The sequence below is a fragment of the Onychostruthus taczanowskii genome, unplaced genomic scaffold, assembly GCF_017590055.1.
Source record: "Onychostruthus taczanowskii isolate IOZ18803 unplaced genomic scaffold, ASM1759005v1 scaffold37, whole genome shotgun sequence".
NCBI classification, from domain to species: domain Eukaryota; kingdom Metazoa; phylum Chordata; class Aves; order Passeriformes; family Passeridae; genus Onychostruthus; species Onychostruthus taczanowskii.
In genome coordinates this window covers 8073481-8089252 of record NW_024501126.1, presented here as the reverse complement: position 1 = coordinate 8089252, position 15772 = coordinate 8073481, and the positions used below count along the sequence as shown (strand labels likewise).

The following is a 15772-nucleotide window of genomic DNA, read 5'->3' as shown; positions in this document are numbered from 1 at the left end:
AAAATATTTCTTACTGTGCCATGAAGACTCTGAATGCTGCATGCTTTCTGTGGATAGTTCCGTGAGATGCCTCCAGGAGACTGGGACTCAGGCACAAATAATGACTGAACTGTTTGTGTAGAAAATTTTTCTTTGAATAAATGATCAATGGGTCTTAATTATTTATTTGTTTGAATCTGTAGAGTACTTTGGCCTTCCAGGAATAGGAATGAACTCTCATTTGACCAAGAAGAAGAAACTGAAAGTATTTGTGACAGAGGGAAAAGAAGTTGCTTTAACTGGTGTATGCATTTTCTTCATTAGATCTAGTTTTTCTAAACCAGTCACGATTGAGAATATCAATCAAGTAAGTCAGTGACTGCTCATCTCTGTACATAATCTTGCTTAAAATTTGGTTTTACTATGGGGTATTTGCTCTCAGCATATAATTTGACAGCTCTTTACATAGAGGAATGAGTAAAAGGACACAAATGGGTTAAATGAAACAGGACAGAAAGGGAGGGGAATGGAAATAAAGATGTTATCTTGTGGCAGCAACTTGATGTATGTCATTGATATGAAAAAAGGATACTGAGGAAGAAAATTTAAGACGATCTGTAATGACAGAGTAATTAGTCAATACCTAAATACTGAAGTGTTAAATTTCAAAAAATCTAGCAAATTAATTTGAAAAACAAAAATTATTTTACTTTTGAAAGTGTATATGTAAATTGTATATAATTACGTTTTTACTGGTGAAAGACGCCTTGTATTGTGTCTCTTTTACAGGAAGTAAATTTTAATATGATGGATATAGGTCGAGATGGCTTATTAAAAAGTGTTGAGCAGTTGATATCAGAAATATTCATTCCAGCCTTACAGACTATGGACCGTGGCTGGGTTGAACCTCAGCAAGTTCCCAATATTAAGCAGGACTTCCTTCGTGCCCTTGAAGCATTTGTCAGTGTTTTATCAGGAACTCAGCAAAGTCTGTTGGAAAAGGTAGTGTGTTCATGTGGGAAATAGAAAGTGAGCTAGCCTGTAGAATGTCTCTAGCTCTGGACCTTTTAAATTAACTGCTATTGTAGATTACTCATAAAATTTGCTTTTGTTAAATTGGAGAATAACCCAACACTTCTGTTTATTGTCACCAGTAACTCATTATACTTTGATCTGTGGTTTTAATAGTTCTGTAGGTGCTTCTGTTCTTGTTTATTCTGAGGCCAGATCTTTAGAGCTATTAACTTCTTGAATTCCCACTGGCTGTGGTCACTCTTAAATGCTGAATGATTAATGTATGACAAACCGTTGTTAGTTTCTACTCAGCTTATGTGAAGGAAAGGGCATGAGAGCACAGCTGCCTGGTTGGTGAATTCTTCAGATTCTGGATTCTGGAATTTTCCACTTCTGGCTCAAGCCAGTTTAATTTGGACTGAGCTGGGAATAAGAAGTGAGATACCCCAAGTAGGGCAGTGGCTTAGTCTTTAAAGTTCCTAGATTATTTGTCATGAACATTCAGCATTAAATTTTTTTTAAACTTATATTTTAGGTCAACCTGAAGAAATGTGAAACATATGACCTGAAAACGCTGAGAGGACCTTCAGATTACTTGATGGTTGCTAACAGCATAGAGGATCTTGAAAAAATAGAAGTCTGCATGAGAGAATGGACCAAACAAATTGAACAGGTGATATGTGGGACAAATGTGAAATATGACAACATCTGCATCTTGGCAGATAAGTTTAATCCTGTTGATGTAGTTTAATCCTGTTGATGTTATAGCTGCCTTTCTATAAATTTGGATGAGTTTAATCTCTTTGTTTTCAAGTACTGTTGGTATATTTTTCTGCTTTGGTATATTTTTTCTGCTTTCCATCTCAATGGAAATATTACTGAGAGCTTTTTCCATCTTCTTGTTAATATGGGATACACAGTTTGGGAAGCTTAGTCCCTTGTTGTTGATAATTACCTGTTATTAAACTACAGAACAGTCAGTAGTTCCCAGTGGATTTAATGAAAATGAAAAGAACACAGTAAATGAGTGAACACTGTTCTCAGTGGTCACATTTGTACTTTGAAACATGCTTTGCAGGTTATTTGCAGAAAATGCAACTGTCTATAACAGTGCTCTTGGAACAGAAGAAACAGAATCTCTTTAACTTGGAAATAAAAGGACCAAGCAAAATCAAGTTTCTTATATGAGGTGGAGCTAAGTTAGGTAATTTATCAGGGGAGGTTAATACCACTTGTTAAAAGAAGAATCAATCCATGCTACCTCTGCAGATAAAAAATATGAGCATCACTCACATTACTCTATGATAAAAGGTTCTTGCAGAAAATGACCAGTTGAGAAAAGAAGCAGATGATCTTGGACCACGAGTAGAGCTTGATTACTGGAAAAAGAAACTGTCAAAATTCCACTACCTCATGGAGCAGCTGAAGAGCCCGGATGTGAAGGCAGTTCTTGGAGTACTCACTGCTGCTAAATCCAAACTGCTGAAGGTTTTTATTTTAAATTATGACAGATATAAATACTAGAAATGCTCTTCATACCCTAGCTCATTTTGACAATGTATGTAACAATACTGGTGGGGAAAACATTGAAACATCTCTGGCTTTTGTTTTCCTTCTCTATTCCTTAGCTTGTGTAGATAAAGTTTAAATCTAGTTCAAATTATTGAAAAAGACTGAGAATCCCCTCAGTCTAAAGGCTGATAATGTACTTCATCCACATGGCTCAACAGAAATAAATAATTAATATTATTTGAAAAGTTGATTATTAAATAATATTATTGAATTAATGAACTGGATATTTAATGACAAAAAAATGAATCTCCCCATTTTTTAAGCCTCATTTTTATGTTGTTACAGTGCCCGTCAAAATTGTTTGTGGAATCGTAACTTCTTACATTGACATATCAAACTTAAAGTCCCATCACCAACAGAAAATAAGTAAATATGACAAAAAAAATCTTGTCTCATTAAAATGAGACGTGGGACAAATACATAATTATATATCCATAACTCATATTTTACAGGAGCTTGACGGCACACTACCACTGACTATTTAGCCAAGTGGTCTAAACCAGATGTCTGCTCACAGTCAAGTTACTGAAACAAGACAAGGACCCCATCTTGGGTGAAGAAGTATAATTCTGAAGTAAAATATCTGTGCTTTCAAATGTGTTTAGAAGCTAACGACAAACCAAAATCATCTCAAAACATTTTTTTTTCTGAAATGCATACTTTTATTTGTTTTTTCAACTTTCTGTTTTTAGAGGTGGAGAGCATTGGATATTCGCATCACAGACGCAGCAAATGAAGCTAAAGATAACGTGAAGTATCTGTATTCTCTGGAAAAATATTATGACCCATTATACAATAGTGATCCTGTAAGCAGAACTTTTAAATTCTCAACATAAATGTATTGAGACAAGCAACATGAATATATTCTGTAGGATGAGCTTGGAAATGAAACAAAAAATTTTACATATGCAACTCCAGTTTGAGATTTTGTGCAGTTGTGGTAAAAGTGGATTAATGGGAATTTCTGGCTACAAAATAAAGTACTTGTTATTTTCACACCATAATATCTGTAAAGCTTTAGTTCTGATGAACAGACTGGATTCTGTGCTACAGGAGAAAGTGAATTCCTTAATATTAAAAAAAAAAAGAAAAGTAAACCGAATGCCATGCTAAATACAAAGTTTGATCTTTTGACTTTGTGTTGGTGGCCAAATAATGGTTAGACTAACATTTATAGGGCAATTTTTGGAAAAGAGAAGTAGGATTGTGTAAACATTGAGACAAAATTATAAATCACCTTCTCATACTATAGTATGAGAATGCATAGGATGATGCAAGCATAACATGGAATAAACAAAACCAGCCACCCTAAAGTACCAGACTGGAGGAGTCTCCCTGTCCCATTATCTGCTAAAATGGGTGGCAAACAATTGCTTTTATTAAAACTGGTTTTGAAACTGACTGTATGTGTCTTGCTAGTCAAACAAATACGACCGGTAGCCATGAAGACTCAAATCTTTGACCCATCCTAGCTTCCTCTCTCTCTGAAACTTCTCCCAAAACCCAATTGTTTCCAAAGAGTGCTCTGGGGAACCATGTTTGTTTCCATTTACTGGGTGATATTAGAACAGTGTGTTCTTTCAGTGTTTGCAGTCTGCTATTTGAGTTTCGCTATTGAAAGGTTGTTGGGTTATGATGCCCATAAAAACAGAGTAAAAGCTTGGTGAAGGCGTTATCTTTACATGCAAGCTTACATCACGTTTAGCAACTGAGCATATAAACATATTTTTTTGTGAAAAAAGTGTTTCTTTTGAAGAGGTCTTTGCTTCTACCAAATTTCACTTGCTGATCTGAATTTTTCCAGCCAAGATTCCAGTGAAAATTTTGTAGAGCTTGGGGGAATGATGTAAGACAGGCAGGTCTGCATGAGAGGCCCAGACAGACATGGACAGAACCATTCCAGAGACCATGTTCATAATTCTTCTGCACTCACTAATTAGGTATTGTGATAATATGGGGTAATAGAGGTACTGAGCAGAGTTCAAACTGTATGTTTCTTTCCAGGTCTCCATGCTGGATGCTATTCCAGGACTCATAAATGCAATTAAAATGATTCAGAGTATCTCTCAGTATTACAACACTTCTGAAAAGATCTCCTCGCTGTTTGTGAAGGTTGGCGCTCAGTGGGAAAATAAATGTTCCCAGATTGTTTTCTAACATTTATAGGGTAATTCTGGGAAAAGATAAGGAGGATTATGTAAATACTGAGACAAAATTATGTGTTGTGTTGTTGCTTCAGTGCAAGAGAAAACACAAAGGAACCAAGCAACTGGGGAGGCAGCACTTCAGTCACTTTAATGCTGCTTTTTGAACATATAAAGAATTGGAAATAGTGATAAACTACTTCAAATTTGTACTTATTTTACCCCTGTAATTTGGAATTGTAGGAACATTTTCAGACTCATCTCACCTCTGATGTACATAGAAGAACTTTTTGTTACAAGTTTTGCCTGTTGTGAATGGCTTTTCTTGTAGAACCAGCTACTTTAAATTCATATTGCCCCTAAACCTCCACATGTTTGCAGAAAGAAGGAAATGGATTGGAAGTACAACATATTCTTTACCATTTATACTCTCAAGGGCTCTTGATTTTACCTTTGTTTTCAGATCACACAAAGTCTTATAACTTTGTAGCCTTCAGTGCTATTTCAAGGTTGATACAAGACTTGTAGGTTTAGGAGGAGCATAGTTAACCAACAACATTTTTGTTATGTCACGTTCTGGAGGCTGGGTGTCGCAAGGAAGACAGTCTATCCATGTGGCTGCTATTTGGTATTGCTGTTCGTCAGGCTTTAGGTCAGTGGAGTCAGAGGAATGGGAGAGCGAGGATGACAAGACCTGCTTTTTCTTGGAATGCTGTTTTTTTTTTTTATAAAGTTAAAACTGTTTTTAGGTGACCAATCAGATGATTACAGCATGTAAATCTTACATAGCAAACAACGGCACAGCCACCATCTGGAATCAACCGCAGGAAAGAGTTGTGGAAAAGCTACAAGCAGCTATTAGACTTAAACAGGTAGGTGGGAAGAACATATAGAAAACAGATTATAGGATGACATTTAGGAGAGCAGGAATAGGAAAATTTTATGTGAGAAAGCACTGTTATAGTGAAGAAAAATGAATTAACTGAAAAATATCCACTGGAACTGGAATGTTTATGCTAAAACTAACAAGGAATTTAGTCTGTTGTCGATCTTCTGGAAACAGAATTTTGATGCTTAGTCTATCTTAACTGTGCTTATAAGAGAGTTGCTTGGATTTTCATGCCTATGTTTTTCTATGTAGTGTCTTCTTACTTGATGCAGAGAGTTATGAAATAGAAATTAAAACAAGGAGAGTTACTGAACTGAATATATTCCAAAGATGTGTGGACAAGATATACATTTAGAAAGCACAATTTAGTGAACTGAGAAGAATCCAGCTGTTCAGTTGACCTAGATTTGTTAGGAAGATAGCCTTTGTTTTTTTTGAATACACTTGTGTGATAATTTTTACATTTTATTTTTCTTTGTACTTTTTTTCCCCTTAAAGGGTAGTACTATAGGATAATTTGGCTGGAAGGGTCCTCAGCAGGTATCTAGTTCAATGTTCTGCTCAAAGCCAAAGCAGGGGCAGTATGAGATCAAACTTGGTTTCCCAATCTTTTATCCAGTCATGTCTTGAAGTTCTCCAAGGATGGAGAACACAGCCTTTTTGGGCATCCTCTCTCGCTGTTTGACTGTCCTTGGGATGAAAGATTCCCTCCTTATATCAGAACCTCAGTCAGAACCTCGTCCATTTAAATTTATGCCCTTTGCTTCTTGGCTTTCTGTCCATGTGTGTTACTGTGAAGAAGAGCCTGACTCTCTCTTTCATAATCTCCCTGTACATATTGTGAGCTTCATATAGGCTTTCTGCATTATTTTTTTTTTTTTCATTCCCAATATGTGCTTGCAGGACTAGAGCTTTATCCTAATACCTCCTGAAGCAAAAAATCTTGCCCAATTCTAGCATAAATTAGTGTAAGTTTGTATGACACCTTACCATCAGCAATGAGCATTAAACTTGTGTTTTTCTATCAAATTGTCCAGTTGCTGCATGAAAATATGTAGAAAAATTAGGTATTAATTTGCATCTTATTAGTTCCAGAAACTTTCAGAAATTCAATAGATTAAAACTTAAAATTTGAATCACAAGCAACATAGCAAAATCTAGACCCTTTGTATTGATATCTCCGAGTGAGGTTATTCATACATAAATGTGATAAAAAAGAATGAACATTTTGTTATAAAGAGAGCCACTATTGAAAGAAACCATTTTAAGCAAATCTGTTGACTATGTACTTTCGCTTTGGGAGGAATTTAGCAAGTTTGGAGTAAGGTTTGTGTCTTGTTATGAATTCAGAATGAAAAGTGGATGCTATGGTGCAGCATTAAAACTTCAGGAAGTTATTTGTTCTTGAAAGTGATTTTTGAACCTTGATTACTCAGTAAAACTGCTCAGCATGCAAACATTTTCAGTCTCTGGAAACTGGGTTGTCCTCATGGTTATTCGGTAAACATATCAAACCCTGCTATGAAATGGAGGGAACAGAATTCCATGCTAGCTAAGGATATGTACAAATACAAACCTGTGCAGTTCAGTCATTTGATGAAGTGTGTAATCCCATAATGGCATTGATGAGTTAGTTTTCAGAGGCAAATTCTGTTACTCTCTTTAATAGTGTTTATGATTGTTTATTGATGAAACTTCACTTGCAATCAGGTTAGGATGATACCTATCTGTGTAAATTTTGTTCTAGCTAAAGACAGTGCCTTTTGTTATACGCTTGGCATCCTTTAAAATTCTTTGTTTTAAGGAGTATCAAAATTGCTTCCACAAGATAAAAGAGAATTTGGAACAAGATGCAGCTGAAATACAATTTGATTTTAGTGAGATGTATATATTTGGAAAATTTGAAGCCTTTCATCGTCGTCTGGTAAAGATAATAGATGTTTTCAATACTATGAGAACCTACTCAGTTCTACAGGAATCTAAGATGGAAGGATTGGAAGGAATGATCACAAAATATCAGGTACATATTAGATTTTATATATTAGGTCAGTCTAACTTGAACCTTTATGAAAAAGTATGAAAATCAGGGAAGTGTGTATTGAGAGAAAAATTAACTCTTTAATTGTGCTAGAATTACTTGGTAATAACAATGTAAATATGTGATTACTGGGGAAATGAGCAGACAAGATGAAAGAAAAGGTGCCAGTAAACATGTGAAAGAAGTATGCTAAAATCAAAGCTGATTGAAAAAAAGCAACAAAGTGGGGTGACTGTGACAGGAGTAATGGGAGTAATGGTTTTGTGCTATGATCACGAGAAAAAATGAGAAGTGCTACATTTCCATCTCTGCAAATGTTGGGCTAGCTATGAGTGCCCCTTGGCTCATTAGTATTACTGTGCAGTTTTCTTTCTTTTTTTTTTTTTTTTTTTTTTTTTTTTAAGAGAAGTGTGACTTGAGCAACAAGGAGATCTTTCAAGAATATAAATATGTTAAGTTGTGCTCTTTTCCTTCCTTCTTTCTCAGATAGCTTTCTTTTCTACCAAATGGAGTCTGTCCTGCTTTTGCTGAGCCTGGGTTAGCTTCCTTTTTTCTGTAACTTTATTAGTGCAGTACCATAATTATGGTGCCTGTGAATATTAAAATAAATCAGAAGGTTTCCATGTGTGGACTTAGTAGATAGATTTTTGAGATCACATATGAGTGAGTGGCTGTACAGGCAAATATGTCATTCTAGTTTTCTTTACTCTGTCCTTTGCCTTTTTGTTGTGGTCAGGAGTCAATCAGTTTGCTTTAATGAAATAACTGTAGTGTGAAATGTGGCCATTCTGTGGTCCTTTCTGGTTTCATTTATTCCCTCTGTAGTCTGGGTTTTTGATTGCTTGAATACATCATTCACAGTAGCCAGTTTTCCACTTTGCTCTGTTCTATAGTCCTCTGAGAGTCAGCCAGGGCACAGCTGTAAGGATAGCTTAGTCCAAGACTCTTCCTTGTTGGCAGGACAGACGTGGACTGCTGTAAATTTTGTTTCCAACAGCTCCTCTCCAAAGCTGTAACACCAGGCTTCTTAGCAACCCAAGTTGTTGAGAATTTTCAGATCATGCCAGTGAAGACAGTCTTTTGGTAGGCTGGAACACAGAAATCTAATTTGTATGGGGCATTTGTGTCTGAAAAGTTGCAATCAGTGACCATCAGCCTAGGCTGTGATGCAAACTTTATATGGATACACCTCAATATCCATTGCAGCACCCAAGTCCTCAAACAAAAACTTCGTGTGAGACCCAGCTGCTGTAAAGTCAATTGTGTTTCAGGATGAAGAATGCTTAGGTAAAAAATGCTATGTGGAAGGTTCTGCATAGGTTGTATAAAGGTCAGAAAAGTGATTGTATTTCTTTTTAAAGTGACAAAATTGAGGTACTGAAGTGTTTGACATGGACCATAGCTATAGTTAATAAGTGATTTAATATATGTCTTAAATTTTTTCACAGTAGGAATTAACTATTTTGCTGTTCTTTATGCTTTAACACTTAGTCCCTATCTAGGATTTGCCTGTTGTTCGAGGAAAAGATGGAATTTTTATTCACAGCAATGCAATGAGACTGAATTTTTGGTGACTTACCATAAAATGATGGAAGTCAGCTGAGCTGGAAATATGCTAAGTTTCGTAGTTATACTGTGGTAAACTACTAGGATGTTGAACAGTAGTTTATCATTAAAAATCCTTTATCTGTGTACACCTCAAGGGAGATGCTGATTAAGATATACTTACATGTCTGTAGACAGCAGCTGTGTAACAGAAGCCAGGAATACTAAGTTGTGGGCTGGTGATGTGCTGCATCTTGCTGTGCTTTTTGAACAGTCTGTTCATATGTGAAATCAGTTGTTTAAAGGACATGGAAAATAATAATGTGAAAATATTTTTCTCTGTTGAACTTAAAGTTGTTTATAGAAATATACTTTTGCATGACAATGTTTAATGAGTAAAAAATTACTTTGATGAAAAGCAAGTCTGAATTTTCTGTCATTTCTAATTGACTTAAAGCAGAAATAAATAATACAAATGAAGTTTCAGTGGACATTACACCAACTTGATTCCTGCAAATATTTCTTTTAAGGGGTTTGCTTATATTGCTCAGTAAGTACTGGCACTATTAGCAAAGGTAAAATGTGAACATGCACAGCCTGTTGTGCTAAATGTTTGGTGTGCTGAGTCTTTTTCATAAGACATTTTTGGTAATAGTTTTCTATTTTTGTGAAATTGTTTAGAGCATTGTTGACAACATGAAGAATAAGCATTATGATTTCTTGGATCAGCGGAACACTGATTTTGACCAAGACTATGAAGAGTTTTGCAGAGACATAAATGACCTTCATGTAGGTTTTATGGTACAGTTATACAAAATAATTTAATTTATTGAGGAATCCTTATTATCCTCTCTGAGTTACTGTAAAAAATATGCAAATGTCAAAGTTTATATTCTGAAATTGAAAAAATATTCCAATATATTTCCACTTTGAAGCTTTCATTTACTATCTTTCAGACTAGTTTAATGGAATGGGCCATTGAGCGCCTCCAACCAAAGGATTTTTCATTACTGTATGCTGGCAAGAATAACAAAAATGGGTGAATTCATTGAGTGAATAGGAGCATAGTACAAATATGTCAGATAATTAACTTTCCAGTAGTTCTGAAATCACAAGCTGGAGAAAGGAAAGCATATCTGCAGAAGAAAAAATAAATAAATGCTTGTCTTGCTTTCGTTGCCAGAGAGGTAAACAAGCCTTGTTTGAGGCCTCTCAATGTGGTGAAACATTGGAGGGTACAGAAGCTTTTGCTGGTTGCACAGCTACAGAGGGAACTTGGAAAGAAAATGCCTTGAAAGTTGGCTGTGTTTTGTTTAATTATTGTGGGAAGAAATAAAGGGAAAAATAATACTTACTGAGATTAGTGTCACATAAACAAATTATCTTCTAATATATTGTGGGTTAAACCCACTGTCAAATAATACTTGGCATATTTGATGTGTGTTTTAGGGACTTATCTGATGTACTTCTCTGATGTAGAATTATATACACTTCCACAGGATGAATTAAGGAGGTTCATGGACACTACCTTTGAAAGTATTCTGAACACTGAAAGGGCACTGAGTATGTTGCAGAAATTTGAAAGGTAATTTGTCCTATTTAGATTGCTAAAACTCTGCCATGCAATGGAAATAAAATGAGGATGGTGGGAAGGAGAGGAGAGCATGAGGCATTTTCTTAAATACAAACGAAACCAACTCAACCTCTTTACTATCAGCTGTTCAGCCCTGTTAAGAGTTGCTTTAGTAGCTTGAATGAATAAAAGCCATATTTTTTGTATCAGAAACTGCAAAATATAAGTGGACTTTGAACTTCATCTTTCAAAATCAGCTTAAGTACAGGAAAACAGTCTGTTAGCCTATTTGCCTTAGCTTTGTGCTCGAACAATGACATGAGTTTGTTACCACAATGCAGTTAGAAGAGAACAAAATGCTTTTATTAAGAAACAGTGAAATTTGTCTTTATAAATTAACATTGTTGCAAAACAGCCTCACTCTTTATTCTGTCAGTTTTTGTATTATAATCTGTTTAATAGAATAGACAGCTAGTGGTGAATTGGTTACAGTTTGCTGCACACAATTTCAGCCCGGTGTTTGAAAACAGTGACAAAACAGAAAATGTGTAGGCTTACTTGGAAACTTTTATCATCTGGTCTAAATCTTTGTTGCTTGGAATCAGGTTGTGATAGCATTTGTTCAAGCTGAAAACTCTGCTGCCAAAGTAGTTATTTTCTAAAGCATGCAAGGGAATCTGGATCAACTGTTTTCCAACAATACATTAGAAGGATTTCAGAAGTGTTGAAGGAGTTTTTTCATTATTTTTCTAAGCAGATTGCAAATCCCGAATCTTGGCATTGATGAAAAGTATCAGAAAATATTTCAAAACTATGGCCATGACATAGAAACCATCTGTAAGATCTACACTAGGCAGAAGAAGGACCCTCCATTGGCTCGTAATCTGCCTCCAATAGCTGGCAAGATCTTGTGGGCACGTCACCTATTCCATAGGATCAAGGAGCCCATGGAGACTTTCCAGAGACATCCAGCAGTTCTACAAACACCAGATGGCAAGAGCATAATCCGCAATTACAACAAAGTAGCAAAAGTTCTTATGAAATTTGAAGTGATCTACCACAGGGAATGGCTTCAGCAGGTAAACCAGCTGATTTTGATTATGATATTCCTTAAAGAAAAAAACAAAAAATGGTGTTATCCCTGGTTAGTAGCAGTAGTCAGGTATGCTTAACCTGACTTATGCTGACTCTCAAATGAGGGATGGAATAAGAAAAATTATTTTTCAAGAAAGTGTTCCTGTTAAAAAAATAGGGCCTGTAGTACCTGTAGCTGTTTTTAGGAACAACTGAAAGACCTCTCATTATAACTAAGAAGTTAGAAAAAAAACATATAATGAATATGCAGTGGTAGATTTAGCTGCTCCTCTGTCTCTGCCATGTGCTTCTGACTGGTGCAAGATCATCATGTCTGGGGAGAGGAGTTTCGTCAACTGGTTGGCCAGAAGTGAAAGCAGACACAGAGGTTTCCTCTGCTCTGGATAAAATGAATTTTGAGTGGTAATCCATGGGTACACTCTGTAAATACACATGTAAAAAGCATCCAGTCTGAACAGATAATAGCATACTCAGTGCACAAGTGGGCCACTTGTGGGTTAACCCTAATAGACAGCTAAGCACTACACAAATGCTCATTCACTTCCCCCATGCATGCCCAGTGAGACAGGGAAGAGGAAAGGAAAAGCAAAGGCAAGAAAACTTGTGGGTCAGGGTAAGTTGTTTAGTTAGTAAAGGAGAAATGGAGAAATAAATAGGAAAAAAAGGGCTGCAGAGGCAATTTCTCACCATCTCCCATGGGTCAAACAATGTCTAACCAATTCCAGAGCAGAGGGTGGCTGACCCTTTCAACCCCTGCCTTTCCCTTTTTATTGCTGAGCATGATGTTATATGGCAAGGAATATCCCCTTGCTTATTTTGTAACATCCTTTTTTTATTTCATGACATCTGCCTGGTTTTGTCCCCTCACAGCCTCTTTTGCACCCTTCATCCCCACTCCCAACCCCCAGTCTAGTCACTGTGTGGACAGAGTGAGAACAAGAGAAGGCCTTGATGCTGTGCAAGCACTGCTCTACTGAAACATCACCGTGTTATCAGCTTTGCTTTGATAACAAATCTGGTGGCACCACATAAGCTGCTATGAAGGAAGTTAAATGCCGACAGAGAAAATTAACCCAGTCAGAACCAGTACAAAGTACTTTCATTTCCTATTGACAATTTTGGGATACATGTGTGTGGGAAAAGGGGCAGGTGGGACCTTGTCCTGGCGAGGCAGTGCACCTCACCCCTAGAGCCTGTATCCCAGCCCTGCAGTGGCTGCCAATCCCTCGCACACCAGAGTCACTGATCCACATCCACCTTTGGAGCCCCTAACCCAGCTCCTGAGTGGCCAATGACTGGAAGTCCCACCCAGGGGAAGGGCCTAGGAAAGCCAAAGAGTATTTAAAGCTGAATATGAAGCTGTCTGATGTCTTTACTTTCTCTTGGAATTCCTATCTGAACACTGCTGTAACCCAGAAATTGATGGCTATATGTATGCTATTCTATGTATTTTCAGTCTTTCTTTATCTTTCTCTAATTCCCTTTTGGAATTTTTGGAGTAACCTAAAATCAAGTGGGCTTAGAGTTTGCAGAGTTGGATGGGCCAAGTTAATTCTTTGATAAGTGTTTTATGTTGACTGAATATGGTACTAAACCTTTTGCCAAAGTTCCATGATTTTCTAAAGTTGCCAGTAAAGTATTTTTTTTCTCTCTTGAGAATATATGGTCGGTGTTTCTCCCATGTGTGCAACTCTGGGTACATGAACAACCATAAGCCCTTTTATGTGTCTTGCTGAATGAGTTGTCTGGGTCCTTACAAGTAGAACACTTTGTAGCCTGAATATTCTTCAGAGAACCTGGTTTACCTGAAATTTTAAATGTCATATGGCTAATTTTACCCTCTTGGGTTTTGTACGTAGAACCTCTGGCTACCTTTACATCATCAGATAACTTTTGCAGGGGTTGCTTTAAATCCTTGAAACCTCTGCAAGTTTCTACTGTTGTTTTGGCCTATTTTTCACCTCCAGTTTCTTTGTTGTCTTGTCAAAGAGCATCTTATAGAAAAATTTGCCTCAGCCTTGCAAAGCTGAAAAGGAAGGATCAAAATCTCCAGACTGTGGTTTTGAAAGTAGCATGACGCCTGTCAATGCATTTGCCTGTTGTTTTTGGAACTCAGGCCCAGCTTTTGTACACTGTCAAAATCTCTGGTGCTGATAAACATCAATCTTTTCAAAGGTAGTTTTAGATCAGATCTGGGACCAGAGGCACCAGCTACTTTTTCTCCAATCTGAATATATAAGGTTTCACCAATCCTTGCTATTTCACACTTGCATTTTACATGCGGTGTGAAACGTAGTTTAAAGAGTCACTAGATTTGATTGTCTGATACTGTAAGTGGGAATTTTTTGTGTCAATTTGGTATAGTAAGTCATGAGAAATGATTGCAATATTAGAGTACATAAAATATGCTGTATTGAAACTTAGTGCTGAATACATATTAGTGATGGTTAATATGGAGTTGAGTGCAAGTTGGGAATCAAGGAACCTGAACAGTAGTACCTCAATTGTTGTTTCATTATACATTATGGCTCAGGAACATCATATCCAAAATTGGCACCATTAACTTGCATATAGATGGTCCTCCTTCCATGCAGTCATGAAAACTGCTGTTGTACTTAGAAAGGTCTTTAATGCTTATTCTGCTAGTATAGGAAGTTCGTATGTTTTCATGTGCTCCTCACAGAGCATATCCCTGGTGCATATCCCTCATATTTTATGGAATGTATTGTAATGCTTCAGGAAACCTGTATTTGTTAATGCTTCTATCTTGGACTCAGGTTTTTTTTTATTCCAGTACTGAGCTGGATACCTGCATCATTCAAAGTATACTGATGATAGTTTTCACTGCCTTGTCTCATCTACAAAGACTAAGGAGAATGTATGATTCTTGTGTGGCTACATCTTTGGCTAGACGATCTAGTGATCAGATTTTCTGACATATACTGTGCCTTGATGGAGCAGTCAAGTACATTTGCCTTTCATCTTTTCTGAAATAACTAGAACATCCCAGGCATCTCCCCTGAAGTGGTGCCTTCCTTTATGATCTTCCTTTATCCATCTGAGTTCTGATTTGTACTAATCTGTACTGATCTGTTGTTACCTGTCTGTTGTCAAATCACACTCGCCAGCTGTATAAACTTCCTGAGCCCACTCCAACTTTATACTCATTAGGTGGGAACAAAGAGAGGTGGATTTCAACAAAATTTCCAGTTTGAAACGTACACACATGAATTGAAAATACATGGAAAATATATTCACTTTAACATACGTGCACTAGTCTACCAGGTACGGCAAAAAAAAATGTGACTACTGCTCCGTAGTATCTTCTTTCAGGCAAGAGTGCACACGGGTGTGGACATGAGTGTCACAGAACACAAGGTGGAGCTCCTGCTCTACTCCTGAACAGAAGAAAAACGCGAGAGGGGCAAGTGTCCTGTGGTGAATACAAATGGAACACAAACATGGCTCCAGCTCCTACTACTTTTTTATTCTTCTGTAAAATGTAAATGTTCACCTTAGTGTCACTTTCAGAGATTTCGGAACATTTTTGCCCCTATTTTTTCTACTTATTATTATGTGGTTAACATCTTATTACTCCAGGGTTTTTTTAATAGCAAAAAGATTTTTTTTTTTGCAAATGATGTTCAACTTAGACATAATAAAAAATAATAAACTACCTGGAAATGTAAAAGTTACTATATTTATCTGGCAATGTGAGATTTGTGCCTTCAATGTACCTCTTATTTCCATTGCCATTTTCTGTTGCCTTAACAATAAAAACTGCATGAGAAGAAAACATAAATAGGGAGAGGAAGATTTGAGAGTGGGAATAATGAGTATGAAGCTCAAAAATGAGTACAGTAACATTTGCTGTTGAACTTTACAGAAAAAAAAACCACCAGTTTCTCTTTAAAGCCATTGAA

General features: G+C 36.6%; 1 protein-coding gene across 2 annotated transcripts in view; it reads left to right on the top strand.

Moving 5' to 3' along the window:
* Window positions 1-15772, top strand: part of DNAH5 (dynein axonemal heavy chain 5) — a 116178-nt gene that overhangs the window by 10662 nt on the left and 89744 nt on the right. The window contains exons 4-14 of one of the 2 annotated variants that reach the window (XM_041411771.1): window positions 183-346; window positions 769-981; window positions 1529-1666; window positions 2305-2481; window positions 3258-3371; window positions 4570-4677; window positions 5459-5581; window positions 7403-7618; window positions 9863-9970; window positions 10681-10766; window positions 11512-11833. In XM_041411771.1, the coding sequence (XP_041267705.1) occupies window positions 183-346; window positions 769-981; window positions 1529-1666; window positions 2305-2481; window positions 3258-3371; window positions 4570-4677; window positions 5459-5581; window positions 7403-7618; window positions 9863-9970; window positions 10681-10766; window positions 11512-11833 (1769 nt within the window). The remainder of the gene's footprint in view (window positions 1-182; window positions 347-768; window positions 982-1528; window positions 1667-2304; window positions 2482-3257; window positions 3372-4569; window positions 4678-5458; window positions 5582-7402; window positions 7619-9862; window positions 9971-10680; window positions 10767-11511; window positions 11834-15772) is intronic. The other variant, XM_041411770.1, reaches the window with a different exon arrangement.